This window comes from Ischnura elegans, chromosome 1 (genome assembly GCF_921293095.1).
Source record: "Ischnura elegans chromosome 1, ioIscEleg1.1, whole genome shotgun sequence".
Classification (NCBI taxonomy): domain Eukaryota; kingdom Metazoa; phylum Arthropoda; class Insecta; order Odonata; family Coenagrionidae; genus Ischnura; species Ischnura elegans.
In genome coordinates this window covers 53,289,317-53,306,035 of record NC_060246.1, presented here as the reverse complement: position 1 = coordinate 53,306,035, position 16,719 = coordinate 53,289,317, and the positions used below count along the sequence as shown (strand labels likewise).

The following is a 16,719-nucleotide window of genomic DNA, read 5'->3' as shown; positions in this document are numbered from 1 at the left end:
AGGAGCCCTTCATCGTACCACATACTATTAAGAGGAATTAAAAGTAATTACCAATGAAAACACTACAGAGGATTACAATTTTGAAGCTCCAAAACAGTAAAAATTATATGGAAATATATGTAGCAATTACAGTAAAATCCTGTTCTCAGATATTTAAGGGAGGAAAAAACCTTAAACGCTAAATGCTGAAAAATACTAAACGAGGACCTGCCACTTTTTTGAGGTTTTGGAGTATGCAATGATTGAAACTGCTTTCTATGAATTAAAAAGGTAATTTAAAGTCACTTCAAGGCATCCTATGCGACAAAAACATTTCATCGATTTTATGTGCTCTTCCCAAAGGTTGAATAAGACTTTTTAGAAACAGCCTAAAAATGATATGTGATGTGAAGAAATTTGTTTATGATATTTTAAGACTTATAATATTAATTAACTTATAAAAAATTCCCTCTCAAAATGTTACTGTGGACGTTATCAATATATGAGGTGTTGGAGGCTATGTTCTTGAAAAATACTCATCATTGCATCATTAACAATGAGCAAAATGAAGATACCGCAGAAAATTGTTAATCTGGAATTGTAAAATACAGAATATCTTTCTAACAGAAGGCAAGCTAGAATTTTGCCAACTTGATGTTTTCAGCTGTCCTGGCAAAATGACGGCCAAACGAGCCATTAAAAAGCCTCAAGTATGCACATTTTGACTTCCAAGGCTTAAAAAAAAAAAAATTAAAAAAAAAAATCTCATTTCCAATATGCATATACTATGATGGTGGGTTTAAATGAAACAAGGTTGAACCTTGAAAAACAATTAGCTTAATAGGGTGGTTTCCTATTATTATTTTTTTATTGGCTATATCAAAAGATTATTACTCCTCGAGTATGCATTTCACGCTCTTAGATTTTCCAATGCCGATATCTATTTTTTGCGATTAAACGAAAAGTGAAAATCAAGCGCACGAAAACACGACAGCTAAGTAGGTATGATGGGAAAAGTCCATGTGACATATTTCTGGATCGCGCTGCCGCCCTGTGAGATGACCTTGAGGCGAGGCTTGAGCGCTGATACGACGCAGGCTGCTAGCAGGTAGCGCTTTGCTTAAATATGGGTTATCACTACCTTATCAAATGAAGGAAACTTTCCGACCTGAAACAATTTTAATAAGTGATTATTAAGAGATGTTTCCCTGAGCTCTGTGACTCATGCATGCATTGGTAATCTCAGACCATGTAAAACTCCTATCCTCTCGTGTAGAAACTAGGTCCCTTTGACGTCACGTGGAGTGGAATCGCATGGGCGCCAATCTGGCTTTTTTCAAATGAGGTTAAAATTGACCAATGCCATTCATCTAAACTGGGATTTCTAAAACCAAAGAATTTGTATATTATGAATACACTAATGGTGGGTAACGACTCGCAATCAATGCATTTCGTTTTCTTTAATGAAGGAAACTACCCTATTCTGGGAAGAGAAAAGCTTTTATCTTCGACAGAATGGGAATTGATACGAAAATTTGTAAGTGCCCCCAGAGTTTGGCTTTTTAGCTGGTGTTATGCTGTCAGAGTTCAAGGTTTAGAGTCAATAGGGTAGTTTCATTCATCAAAGAAAACTAAAGACATTGATTGTGATTCATCACACACCATTAGTGTATTCATAATATAAAAATTATTTGATTTTAGAAATCCCAGTTTAGACGAATGTTAATGGTCAATTTCAACCTCATTTGAAAAAGCCCAGATTGGCACCCATACGATACCACTCCACGTGACATCACAGGGGCCTAGATAATATACGAGTAGTCAGGAGTTTTATATCGTCTGAGATTACCAATGTGAATACCAAATGATGCAAAATTTACCATGAAGTAAATGGCCTGAAGCTTCAAACTGAATTTCACCTTAAGAGATGATGGCTTAGTGGTTCCAATGGTGACATAACTGACAGGCTATTGGGAGATCTAGGATTGAATCTCAGTTTAGCCGAATGATTTTTTCATTACCATTTTCATCCTTTGAGTTTTATAAATAAAATTTCATTAAATATAAGTGATTGCTGAGAGAATTAGCAAAATCTTAATCAGAAAAAGCATTCTGACAAGCTTCTGCACCGCGATGAAACTATAACAATTATTCTACCCACACTGAATGATAGCTCATTCAATTCTAGGGAGTGTATAAGATACCTAGTAGCAGTAGAAGAAGTGATAGAATAAGGGAGTCTTCTCCCGAAGGTTGGGGAAAAAAAACTATAAGATCAGATGGATTGCACAAATGACCCTTAACGAAAAACTGTTAAAAAACTGTTGAAAATTTCAACAGTTAATTGGGACAACTGTTGAATCCAACAGTAACTGTTTAATCCAACAGTAACTGATAATCCCAACAGTAACTGTTGAAGTCCAACAGTAATTGTTGAAATCCAACAGTAACTGTAGAAAATCCAACAGTAACTATTAAAATCCAACAGTAACTGTTAAAATCCAACAGTTTTTTCGATAAGGGGAGACCTTTCAGGGACTCTAAACCAAATGCTCAAAGGACAGGATAATTATATAAAAATAATTAGATAAAAAATTTTGAATTTAATCAAAGATATAAAATGCTCCATTTGAGTTACACAAAAAAAAGTCATTCATGGAAGAATTTTCAATCAGATAAAAATAATAATCTGAGCCCCATTTCAAAGAGGCTTTTGGGTATCACAAATGCATACAATGAAAAAAAGATATAGTGGCATTTCTCTAACATCTAAAACACAACAATTTAGCAATGAATAACAATTATACTTAAGAAGAGAGAATGGACAGAGAGAAAATAGTCATTCTCTAAAAAATACTTATTGTGAAAGGATCAAAACATTTGAGTTTCCAAAATAAACTATACATAGGGAAAAAACATGCTATACTGATAAAGAAGCAGCTAAAATATTAATAACAAGATACGTACCATAATTTTTGTTATTGGGTATGGATTGGCAGTAATTATTTGTGTAGTATAGTTACCACAGAACTCATCAAGAGGAACGGAATCTCCTGTTAAACAATAAAACATTACGTGGTTTAGTTGATACCATTCATTTTTCACTATATCTAGAGAGGCTTCATTTAACAATCATATTCAGCCAAAAATACATGTATGAGTTATTTAGGAATATGTAACTCAATTCTCATAAAAAATTGAAGCTTAGTTTAATCAAAGGAATGAGATATAAATGAAGAAGCCCATTAAAAAATTTATCAGAGAAAAAAGTAATTAATCCCTTATAAGCACTTACCATTTGTGATTATAAGTGAAGTTGGGTTGTAGCGGCAAGTGCCAGATCCAGCCTCACCAATCTGAGAGTTGAGCAACGTAAGAGACAGAGTGTAGTTGGAAGGAGAATTTTCTCTGCGCTCCCAGGTACAAAAGAAAACACTCATATTGGCTACTCTCGGGGATGTAATGATACCAGAGGAAGAGCTCAGATCACCTTCACATACTACAATTTTAAAGAGAGAGAACAGTATGAGGTAATTAATAGAACAGTTTACGAACTTATCTAGTAACTAATTCTAGATCCTTGATATTCACGAGTTTTGAGAAAAGTTTCCACATTACACATAGGTAGGTATTAGCCAAGAGACTTGAGGGCATTGGCAAAATTTTATCCAGTCATTCATAAAGAACTTTTCCCAATAGGCTTCAAAGAGAAGCACCATTTCAAAATATTATGTGGATTATGCCTGGTGTGAGCATCCAGTTGTGTATACCCACACAATTGAAGGGTAAATATTCCACACAAGAAAATTCATTTAACAAGACCAGGAGTCTCCAAAATACGGCCCCCGGCCCGCGAATGGCTTTCATCCGGCCTGCGCAATCGTTTCAAGTAGCACCCGATTCTCGCTCGTTTAACCCTGTGAGATGCCGGAAGGAGCATTGCAACGCTGTACTGCACATCAAAGTCACCTTCAACTGTTCATTACTAAGAAATACGCCACCGGATACTTCAGTAGATGTTGATATCAAATACTTCAGTCATCGGCAAATTTGCTATCCGGCCCGTGGGGCAATTTGGAACTTGGAATGTGGCCCTCGTGGCCTAGTAAATTGGAGACCCCCGACCTAGACCAAGAATCAAAGCTGGATCTCCTGATCATCCAGCAGATGTTCAACCACTGAAACTACCAAAGTATCTTCTTTCTCTGTGGAGTTTTAATGGCTTGAGGTCAAGATGGTTTATGCTACCAGACATACAATGCCACAGGGCAGCGTGACTGTGCACATAGCACCATAATCCCGAAGCTAAAGCCAGACATTTGAATCCTGGACTATTTACCAATACAATATTCAAGGAAAAAACAATGGGCTAACCCATGGAAAACCTTTATAGAGTCAGAGAATAAAATTTGCATTAAGTTGTGAAAATTTCACAGTGGAAAATTCATTTGCCTTGACTGGGATTTGAACTTGGATATCGTGAATTCCTACCTCATGTTCTACCACTTGAATTACTAAGACATCTTCTTCCTTTGCAAAATTTTGTTGAGTTTAGGCTACAATCACTAAATCGTAAATAGTATAAAATAGTATAACAGTATATAAAATACAAAATATCTTTGTTATACCACCAATTAAAATCCAAAGTGCCTGAAAAGGACATACAAGAGGAAGGTTTTTCCATTTTATTACTGAAGGCTCAACAGAGATATGATTCCCTCTCCTTTCCATAAAGAATATCCGCTGTGCTACCATGGGCACATAACTCCTAAAATATAAAGATATCATTTGACAAGTCAAAAAATTAGAATAGAACTGATGTTATTTTAACACGTTACGTACCGGGGTATTTAAATTCCTAGGAATGCTGAAATTGGAAATAAGTGCCTTTTAGGGCATAATGCCTTTGGTTTAAAGATGGTTAAAAAGCTAATTTTTAGAATATATCTTTATCCAATCAAACGTTATGATGCATCAATTCATTATGAATCACGAACAACAACTGAAAACGTACTGACGAATACGTATTGTACACTTTAAAATTGTTTAGGTTGACGCACCTAAATGACGAGAATCTTCGTCATCCGTCCGAAACGTTCGGGAAAAAAATGACGAGAATTCTCGCCATCCGTACGCAACGTGTTAACACTCAAACTTTATAATAGCAAGTTTTATGGCTCTTCCTCCAAAGATTTGACTCCTGCCAGCCCTGGCATATCAATGCCCATCTAATTGGTTGATGTAGATGTAATCCAACTAGGATTTCAGTTCTTGCCTTCAATCTACCAACCCTCAAGTATCTTCCCAGGCATTCCTTCATCAACATATTTTTGGAAGCTCTATCACTCGTAGTAAATAATAAATATGACAGAAATAAGAAAGTAATGAGCATCAGTATGTTCAACTATAATTATTTAAAAATTGTATTTTGTTTAGGGTGTGAAATTTCATAATTTATGATGCATTGTGGGAGTTGCTATTGGAAACAAAATAGACAAAATTTGCCATTTTAAAAAGTGCACAAAAAATCAGCTCAGATCATAAGCTGAATCAATCAAAAAATGGGGGTCTACCATATTTTCATTGAAAGAGAAGACATTAAATGAAGTTTACACAACTAAAAACTTGATGGTTTATAATAGCAAATTTTACAACAGTTTTTTTTTTGAATCATTGAAAATACACCTCATTTATTTTGATAGTGAGGATAATTACATGTTATACATATGCAAATTTGCCTCAGATAAAGTCAGGTAGAATGATTCCAGATTCATTGATAAAACTGAAAATGAAATAACACACACAAATAAGAAATTATTGTATTGAATAATGGCTAATTGCCCAAATAGTTAGAAGTTGGATGGGGTTTGCAAACAACTTTTGGGCTATTGCTTGCACAATTAACAAATTTGTTTGTAAGCTTTCCCAGCTCTGCCTTGGATTAAAGATTTAATGATCCTCTAATTTAAGATGAAAAAAGGGGGACGGATTTGAAGATTGGACTGAATCTTGTCCCTTTCCATGAATTTATTCAAATTAAATCCACTGACAGACAGGCTCAGGCCATCACTACTTACCGGTGGGTAAATCAGAAGAATATGTTGCTCTGAATCCTCTATGATTGGAAGCATACCTGGGCCAAAAATAAACCATCATGGTATTTGATGAAGATTCAATAGGCTGGGGTATGCCTTGTCCACATAAAATTTTAATCAAATTGCTGAACCCTTCTCCATTGAAAAACTGTAAAAGAATTATACATAACAGAGCTATGCCAAGTAAATAACACAATAATGACAAGATATAAATAAACACTATTACAATGAAAAAGAAGACGTTTAACTCACAGCCAATCGCTGAGAACAGTAGGGTGCATTTCCAGCAAGATCTAAGTCCTGGAACTCAACTCTTATTCGCCTGCCTTGTGGAACACTTATATGCCAAACACATACTCGCAAGTGAGCAATAGAATTAGGGTAGCCAGGACTTTCCAGAATTCCTGATGGCATTCCTTCCAATCGGCCTCCGCAAGCTGAAAAATGGACAACGGGGCATGAATCAACAGTTAAAAATTAAAAGATGAATATATCAGATAGTGATAGTTAACACTTGGTGATTTCAGCACCTGAGAAACCAGAGGATAAGGTGAAGGGCTTTTCTGGAGCTCAGAAGAGCATGAATACAAGAGAAGCAAAAATAATACTTTGCAAAGATACAAACATTTAAGGGATGAGTGAGGAATGAATAGCAAGTTTCAGGATATATGACACTGTTGGTATTTTCTGTGTGATAATTGAGACAGAAGGAACTTTTCCATCGCCCTCTTTGTACCCAAATACATTAAACACACAGGCAAGTTATACATGGAGATAAAGCATACAGTGGAAGTTCATTCTCAGGAGTACAGCATATTGCGAAAATCATATTATAATAATATATATATATATACACACACACCCATGCCTCGTATAGTGCAATTTGGATAAAGCACAAGTTCGTTCCTCGGGGAAACATCGCAACACAGTGTAGCCTAATCAAAAAACTTAAACGCTCTCATGATAAAACGTGAACTTGCGCTAAGTACACACGAAAATGCTATCATTTTACTCATATTGATATTATTGCTTGCCTCAAATCTTCTTTTTCGTTTATATATTAATCGAAATCCATTGCTATGCAATAGTCAAAAGTATTTCAGTACTCGTCATAGGGTCCAGATAGCCGGCCTACCGAAGTAATTTATCTTGTCTCCTTAAAAGAATGATCACAGTTAATTTAGATCATTAATTAAGCATGGAGCTAGTGGAAATGAGTTTTTTTTAAGCAATAGGGTTTGAGACGTAATTTTTGCCGTCATAGGTTATCGGGTGATTGACTTCCAGGCAGAGGGTCTACGCCAAAGCCTTCAAGGTCATCGGTATTCACGGGAGAAAAATGGAGCGGTGGCCGAGTTGCGTATGAATAGCATCAACACATAAAAGGGTCCGCTATGGAGTCTCAAACACAATGGCTTCGTTCCCTCCCAGCAGTTGTAGGCCCTCTGCGTCTCAGGAATACAGTTCAGCAGTAGAAGGTGATTTTGATAGAGCCATACAGAGTAAAAACCAAGAGGAAAATGGCAAAAAATAGGAATGTGGGTAGAAAAATCAAGAAGTTATCAAGAAAAACCATAAACCTAGAAGAGAAATTGAAAGAAGTCAATTGCTTTGAAAATGGAGAGCATCAAAGCGATATTGCGCGGAAGTTTAAACTCACGATGCCTTATTCAGATTATAGACGAAGTTAAAACATCTGTGACCTCAGCCGCACCAACTTCAACCAACGAGTCAACACATACGGAAAGTACATTGTGAATCAGTACAAAAATATGAGGGTTGTAATCGTTCCGAGACATTTAGTGAAAGCTTCGGTTGGTTCCATAATTTTAACCGGCATGCAGGTATTTTCAGTGCGGCGATATCAGGTGAATCTGCAAGTGTTGATAGCGCAGTCACCGCAACATTTTCTGAAGAACTCCAAGCTGTGATTGAAAGTGGCTCCTTTCCCCCTCAACTACTTTTTACTGTTGACGAGACGATATTGTTTTGGAAAAGAATGCATTCTCCTTCATTCATTTTCAGGGAAGGAAAACCTGGGTCAGGTTTCAAGGCATTTAAAGACTGTTTCACGTACCTGCTATTGCCTTGGAGGACTTCAAATTAAAATGATTTATCATTCATGAACTCCGCTAGCTATGAAATGGCATTCAAAATAGCATTTGCCGGTCATTTCGATGAGCGACAAAAGGGCCTGGGTGACACAATAGTTGTTTTAGAGTGGTCTGAAATATCGTCAACCGGCAATGCATTACGAATCCCTGAGATAGCAAATGTAAGCCCACCCGCACAACAGGAGGGAATTTCAAAAGCATGTACGAATTTTTTTTAACGTGAATAAAAGTCTTTGAATGCATGCCTACTATCTTTAAAGATATTTTAAACTGTAAAATTTATGTAAATAAGGTATTATAAGGCTATTTATGGGAAATTAGATACCCAACACCTATGCTACCAGGTATGCATCCCTATCTTCCCAATGTTAAAACGCTCTCGTATAACGCAAATTCCTATAGTGCAAAGACCCGAAGGAATGCATCCCTTGCGCTATACGAGGGATGGGTGTCTATATATTAATAAAATAACAATAAATATAAGTACAATGAATTGAATTAAAAAAAGAATGTTTACTATTTTGTATAGGTCAACATCGTTCACAGCATCTGCCGCTTTCAGTCATGTACCACATCCCCACAATACAATACATTAGTTATTACAATAAGGTAGTTATTTTTTATATGACCACCACAGTATTTACTAGAGATAATTTACATGGTAAAACAACAATTTGCCAGGTCAGCCAGTTATCAAGTAAAACATAAGGGCATAACAAGGCCAATAATTCCCTGTCATGGTATGCTCTTGGCATCACGGGGTTTATCTCCTTAGGTCAATGCATAGCTTAACTTGAAAGTAAACAGGGGTCATCCATTTTACTGGCAATGGTGGAAATAATAACTAGAAAAACAGGCGTATGAAGTTTCTTTTTCCAGCCCGCAACTCACCCAATATTTTTACATTTATCCAAAAAAATTGAACCTTATATTGTTTTTTTTTTCTCCTGACAGGATATAAAATTGAGTATAAAATGGGGTAAAAATGCTTAAGTGTCACAGTTTCCATATATTTTTTAAATTTCTAGTTCCACCTGAAGAGATTGGATTTAAATACCCAGTCCACAACATATTAAAACTACTTATGGAAACAATAACAGACCACATGCGACACTAACATATCTCAATCCCGTTTACACGCCCCCTTGAACTCAAGCGATTATTGACTCATTTTAACATAAAGAGGTAGTATTTGATCCTTCTACCACAAACAACTACACACGTTAAAAACCTTAAGGTGCAGTAAAACAAAACCAGTCAGAAATGAAAAATGAAAAATACATTTGTCCAAGATACTAAAAAAAGGAACTAGTAGTAATAAGGTAGCTGGAGGAAGATTGCCAATACAAAATGTCCATATTTTGGAAACATTCATTATGGGACTATAAAAATTAATCATAGCTTTCAAATAGTTCCATGGTAAAATTTTCTTTAATTTCCTTGTGATTAACATCATACTTACATTCCATGCTGTTATCAAAAGTGAGGCTAAAGCCTTTGAAGCCGGAGGAACCTCCACGAGAGACAAGTTTAACTTCTACTTGGTTAGATGATGCCTCTATTGGAGAAGGAACACTGGATCCACAGATAACTGCTAGGATTCTTCCTGTGGAGAAAGATGATTGGTCAAATTTTATACAATAATCATCAAAATATGTACTTAATACGGTTGTACACACCTGTCAAAACTTGCACGTTGAATGCTAAAAATAAATTATATCTAAAAATACAAAAATATTAAATACATACAAGTGTTAAACCACAAATAAACTTCTACATGATCAAAGCTGTGAAAGTCATCTGATTGTCGAGCTTTAAGAATTTTAATAGCTGGAATTCCCAAACTGTTTGGGTTGCAAAAAATATTAGATCTATAATTTTCAACATCACAAATTTCTTATGCGTTCAAAAGAGATGTATGTACGTAGTTTTTCACACACGCAAATTTTCTCTGGTGGAGGGAAGATTTGTTCCATTTGGTTAGAAAATGAATTTTGAAAATAATTTTTGCAATCGGATACTGGGAAAACTTGCTGCATTGCACTTAAAATTTTCGAAATTTTCATATTTTTGGGTGTTTTTCGGACATAACTGTGGATGACGTCACTCTGGGATTATTCTATCACTTTTCTTTTATTTTACTAAGACTCAATAGACAATTCTAGTGTATCACCTTAAATATCTTTCATTTCTGCTCTTTGGTTCCCGGGATATCGCACCAAGATCAAGCGCATGCCACCCCAGGCAGACATTTTGGGTAGCATAGGGGTTGCATACACTTAATATTTGTTGATCATTCTCACCCATCGTAAAAACATAGAATTCTGTTGATAAACTTATAACTTTGTCATATAACCTTGATTGTTCTATTTATCACTGTTTCTTGCCAAAATGGGCTTGTAGCAGTGATTTATTCTCAATAGGTGTTTCCATCTAAATTCAGCTTGAATGTTAGCAAAATCTCTAACTTTGGGGTCCGGGTAGCGGCGATTAATAACATCCAATTATGAGAAATTTTGGATCTGAGCCCTGTATATAAATCGGCTACTTTCCCGCACAGGGCATATTTGATCCTGAAAAAAGTCATTTTTCGGCCCATACTAGGCTACAAGGGCCTGCAAAGGGAGGATACTATGTTGCCTATGGACAGATTGCTAGGTGATCACCCGACTGGTCGCATGTGTGTGGGTAGTGGAAGGGAAGGAAAAAGGATTGAGGCAGATTGAGGCATCCACAGATCAAATCGTTGGTCAATGAGGCAGATAATCAGGACCCAAGGGGGGTTCTCTGAGGGTTACAACGCACTGGTGCCGGGAACCAAGTCAGAGACTTATATGCCTGTGCTCCCGGGGAGAGATTTGGATGGGAAGGAAAAAGGAAAGTGGTGCTGCTGCAATAGGAGCCCGATGACGCCTCTGGGATAGGGTTGGAAGGGAGGGACGGGGTACACCCTTGCCTCTCTAGAAGTGACCAGGGCCCACTAAATAGCTAAATCCGGCACCAGCCATTAATGCGCCAACGATTTTGGAGGATTTTCCTGTCAAAAAGAAAAACCCATCGATCAAATCGCTGAACTGCCAATGAGGCAATGGGAACAAGGCACCTAGGGCAGGCTCGCGGGTTACTCTCCTGGGGCAGGGATTCTAAGCGCTAGCTTTTTTCCTCTGCCCACAGGAGGGGGAGGACGGGAAGGAGAAAGGAAGGAGGCGCCGCCGCGATAGGAGCCCAACGACGCCTCCTGGGAGGGGATAGGGAAGGAAGGGAGGGACGAGGAATCCCGCACCGTCACAAAGGCGGGCGGGTCCTACTACTAACGAAACCAAGCTTACGCAATTAATGTTTGAACAATCTTGGAGGACCATTCTATGACGAAGAATGATCCAACGATCAAATCGTTAGATTGTCAATGAGGCAGAGACTATGAGGGTTCGAGGTAAACCCTCTTAAGGGTACAACGCACCGGGGCCAGGAACCAAGCCCGTGGCTTATATGCCCAATCACCCGGGGGGGGGATGGAGGGGTAGGAAAAAGGATAGAGGCGCCGCCACGATGGGAGCCCGCCGACGCCTCTGGGAAGGGATAGGAGCGGAAGGGAGGGGACGAGGGAAAAACACCCCAACGCTATAGATGCGAAGGAGGCCCTACTACAGTAAAACCCCTTATTTACACTTTTCTAGGGATCCAAGAAAAAAGTGTAAATTGCGGGAAAATGCAAATTGTGGGAAATAGAGAATTTTCACTTTTATTCACATACTGGCTTTGGAAATGTTAATTTTTTAATTGTTCACTAAGCATTATTCCATAACATTGCTTCCCTCTGAAGCACAGCTGGCAACAAAAATTAAAAAATAATCCTGTTTTGTCTGCATTAAAAACATCTTTTGGGCTGTAACCTTCCAGAAGTCTAATATATTCAGATTCTTTCCACTGAGTTGCTGTCTCTAAGTTAACATCTTTGCATTCACCACTCACCATCTTGTATACAAGACTGTACCTATTTTTGAATCTATCCAACCAACCATTATAGATGCCGTGGAATCTTCGATTCCCAATCTTCTGGGGAAATACATTTTCTCAAGGGCCTTTGGGCCTGTTTACATGATACATTAATGTCTGCTTGCATGAATGATTTTGTGGACCGGAACGGGACAGGAAAAGTACGAATGTAGGCAGGGGCAGATCCAGGATTTTTCTTTCTGGGAGGGGCACAGAGGGTCTGACAGGCAAAAGATCTTGTCTTAATTGAGATTAAAAACAAGATATAACATATAACAATGACTTTACTAAATTCTCTTTATTTTTATATCAAAGTTATTCTCATTGAATTAAATGATTGAGCCTCCTTGAGTAAAACACAAAATAAAGCGAACGTAATGATGACCATCAGGGACGGATCCAGGATTTCTTTCTGGGGGGCACAAGCAAGGACATATCCAGGATTTTGTTCTGGAGGGGGGCACAATGATACCACGTTATACAAAACGAACGCAATGATAACTGGACCGTATTAAAAATCTTGCATATTTTTAAAGTGTCTGGGGGGCACATGCCCTCCCATAGATCCTCCTGTGATAACCGTATTCAAATTTTGTCTATTTTTTAAGCATCTGGGTGGGGCACATCCCCCGCCCCTAAATACGACTATGAATGCATGAACCAAATTTGAACAGGTTCTATTTTCTGTTCATGCATACGCACTAGTTGGGTGAATACACGATACATTTTCATGTTCATAATTTAGATATTAACTTGTACGGGTTAATTTACTATGTAAACAGGCCTTTAGATGACACGCATTTGCAGGAACATTGATGATCTTGCACCTAAAAACTACTCTTTTAGAATTCATTCTATTTCTTCTTACCTAGAATTCTTCACATATACTCTCTTTTTTGATAAATTTCCGCACTGGTTTGCATATTTAACAATGGCATCGCGATTTTTCACCACGAATTTGTTTGAATCGATGCGTGTTCCGGTGTGGGAATCAACTAGCTCTAAAATTTTCATTTTCTCGTCAATTAAAAATGTCCGTTTTTCACCTCGAATTTCCATTTTCAAGCAGGATAAATTCTATTTCCCGTACTAATTGAGGATAACTTGCCAACACACGAGTGTCTGAACTACTCCTCGGCGATCAAGTGCGTAGTACAAACGGTCGTGCGACTTCATAATTTTTTAAAGTTACAGTCGTTTGCGATACGCTGCTATGTGAATGGGATAATTCAAGTTTAAATAAGTTTTTTTAAGTATTTAATTAACCCATCTACGCTACGCAACTGTTGAATGAAGTCAGCGCAAATGATGACAAGTTTTATAGTTCCGGCATTTATCACGTTTCAGCACGTCTGGTTTTCTTTCAAACTCTCGTATCAAATTATAGGCTACATGATTATTGTCAACATTGCTTCAGGAGTTCTTGCATTGTAATTATTACATAGCTCGATTGCTCAAAACACCTACTTTCATATCGTGAATCTTTCCGCCGATGACAAAAAACGAGATGACGTAGTTCAACTTTCCGACGTTAGTGGCGTTCTGTCCCGCCACATTCAAATTCTTCCCGAAAATAGTTCTCATTGCGTTTCTTTCTCTTGGATTTTTAAATACAAATGCGCGAAAGGAAGCCAAAAGATAGTTTTTAAGAGCTGATATGCACGATTTATTGTTTTAGTAGGCAAATAATTTTTTTTAGCCGGCACGTCGTGATGCACATGGCGGGAAAACGAAAAAAACACAGCGTAAATACAGGGTTCTATTTACATTGGAGAGATAGGAAATATGAGGGGACCCAGAAAAAAACTTGCAATTTGCGGGATAACGCAAATACGGGGTTCTACTGTAATTAGCGAAACCAAGCGTAAGCTATTAATGTTCTACCAATCATAGTGGATTTTCCTATGAGGAAGAAAAATCCATCGATCGAATCGGTAGATTGTCAATGAGGCAGTAGGAAACCTTTGGAAATATTCGTTACATACAGTAGGGAACATTCACGATATGCCCTCTCTCTCACATGCTCTCACAGAGGCGGCCACAATGAGTTCGTTTTCACGCCAGTTGTAAGTTTCTTAGAGTCAGTTGCAGGTCAGTAGACTTGGAAGCCTCTAGAGACTTGCAGGCTGTGCACGAGGCTTAGATTTCTTGAGCCTTTAAGATTGACACTGAGAACATCATATTAGAATCCCAATATATTTCCCAGTCCGACAGAAGCAATAAATTAAGGCATATTTTCCCAAAAAGATTGGAATGGGAACTCATTTTCCCCCAAAAATAAAGGTCTTTAATAAATTCTTGGAGTATTTCCGTTTAAAGCATTTCCTTTTAATTTCTTAATGGCTGGTGTTCTAACAACCTTCGCCACACACATATTGAGGCGGCTTGCAGGGTAGCATGTAGTGTAAATGTAGAGTTCACCTGGGACTAAATTACAGGCATAAGAACATCAACACAATTAATGCAGGGGAATTAGTAACTCTCCTAGTGGCAACTCATACTTTTTTTTCCAACACACAAAAGGTTTCACCCATGATTTGACCTGGGACCCTTCATCAGCTAAGCACTCAACCCATTAAAATTGTTCATAACATATTTACATGCTTCACTTATGCATTAGAGAAAAAGCGTAAAAGGAGATATTCAGTTGCGGGATGCAAAGTCTCTTCAAAGATGACTATGGTGCCACCACAGGATGTCATTAAGTCATGAAAAAATCGCATTTCCATTCATTAGGTACCATGTCGTACAATTTTTGATACGCTGGACTTTGAATTCAAAGGAGTTAGTTTTATGAGCCTCATGAATACTGGACATTAGCTTCTACTTCAAACCGAAAGGGAATCGTTGGCATATTTATTCTGTTACATCAACCAACTTGCTCGAACGAATTATTTTCATCCTTCGCGGTATGCATTTTTCATGTCGCAAGTGTAGTGCCTGGTGGTATACTGCCACAGACTAGACGGGTAGGTTCTGCACATTTTTGATGCACGACAACTCGCTTTAATCTAATCATCGTCACGAATTTCAGATATTACGCAGTTTTCCACCGGCAAGGTTTTAAAATTCGAGCTGTTTAATGTATGGCAATGTATGGCTCGCCTATCTTGCTTTGGGGCCTCAAGGTTCTGAATCCGGCATCGGTACGGATGAATGAATCAAGAATATGGTCGAATTCCGCTAATTTGCTCAAGCAATAAGACCATTTTACACTGGCTGGCACAAGTAATTTATTGGATTCCTTAAAAATACAGTCGGTTTCTTTCAGTTGTCCGGCAATTTTATTCACGGTTTGTGAATAGGACGAATCTAAAAAATATAAATGGAGATTTTATTTATTTCTATTCCACCGAAAACAAGACCCATCAACCGTTAACATCCGCGTTATTAAACTAATACACAATTACACGTGCACAAACAACCATGCCCTGGATAATAGCAACCTATTCAGGTGGGATCGATCGCGCAACCTCTTATTTGCTACGCGAGGACTTTGCCCCACCGCCACCGAGGCCGGCCGATTACCGTTTCCAAAAGAATTTTTCACCACCACCATCACTATGCGAGAAAAATAGGTTTCCTTTCCATATAACTCTTACATGGAATTCAGGACGAGGGACAAGCAAACACGCCGCATCGTTTACCTTCTTCCACTATCAAAGTCGGAGTTTGAATACCGGCAGCTTGTAATCACCCATCGAAAATCGCGTCGGTCACCATAATTTTGGCGTATTAGTTAAAGCCATAGCCCGTTTAATGCCTCTCAAACCTTCTATTTAACTGGCTTGAAGAAAACTCCTCCCTCGTTTTCCCTCTTTTTCTCCGTCCTCCTCGGCGTCACGGCTCTTTTGTATTTTATGCAGCGAAAAAGCTAAATGGTATAGAGAAAGTTTGAGAAGGCAATGCTACAAGTTCGCACATTTGGAGGAATATAAAATACGCAATGAACGCCATGAAATAGATAAAAATTCAAATCAAGAAGCAAGCCATAAATACACATAAATACACTCATACGAAACGGAAAAAAATTCCATCGCCAGGAATGTAAACTCTGTGACTGCGCAATTTAAAAACAAGAACAATATGTAAGGAAAGCATTACGAACACATACAGCAGATATTAACTGCTCGCCGGGTGACCTGAGAAAGTATCTACGTCCTTGGAGTAATAATTAAATGATGTATACAATTAGCATGAAGGCAAGAACTCACGAGCCGTGTTTCGGCGCTTCCGTATCATAACGTGTTTACGGTATGGTTTCACTTCTTTCCACGCATAATTTAGCGAGAGATGGGAGGGTATGAAAGCTTTGGAGACATTGAGAGGATATACAATAGCTTGGTTAGGGTTGTGAGAAAGGGGATTGCAGGTCAAGAGAAAGAGGACCGATAACAAAGGGAATGCTTTGTGGAGGAGAAGGCCCAAGGTAGAAGCGATAAGGAAGAGACGGACGACAAATATTCGATAAAAGCAATCGCCTCTAAAGGTATTTAGTTAAATGAAAATTTGGAATTGCTCTCAACGGCCACACT

At 38.0% G+C, this 16,719-nt stretch overlaps 1 protein-coding gene across 1 annotated transcript in view; it reads right to left on the bottom strand.

Annotated features, from left to right (window-relative positions):
• LOC124160663 (cubilin-like) overlaps positions 1 to 16,719 on the bottom strand; it is a 270,327-nt gene that overhangs the window by 68,666 nt on the left and 184,942 nt on the right. Inside the window, exons 46-50 of the mRNA XM_046536589.1 lie at positions 9,651 to 9,794; positions 6,327 to 6,511; positions 6,057 to 6,222; positions 3,275 to 3,478; positions 2,947 to 3,032 (exon numbers count right to left, since the gene is read on the bottom strand). Of these exons, the coding sequence (XP_046392545.1) occupies positions 2,947 to 3,032; positions 3,275 to 3,478; positions 6,057 to 6,222; positions 6,327 to 6,511; positions 9,651 to 9,794 (785 nt within the window). The remainder of the gene's footprint in view (positions 1 to 2,946; positions 3,033 to 3,274; positions 3,479 to 6,056; positions 6,223 to 6,326; positions 6,512 to 9,650; positions 9,795 to 16,719) is intronic.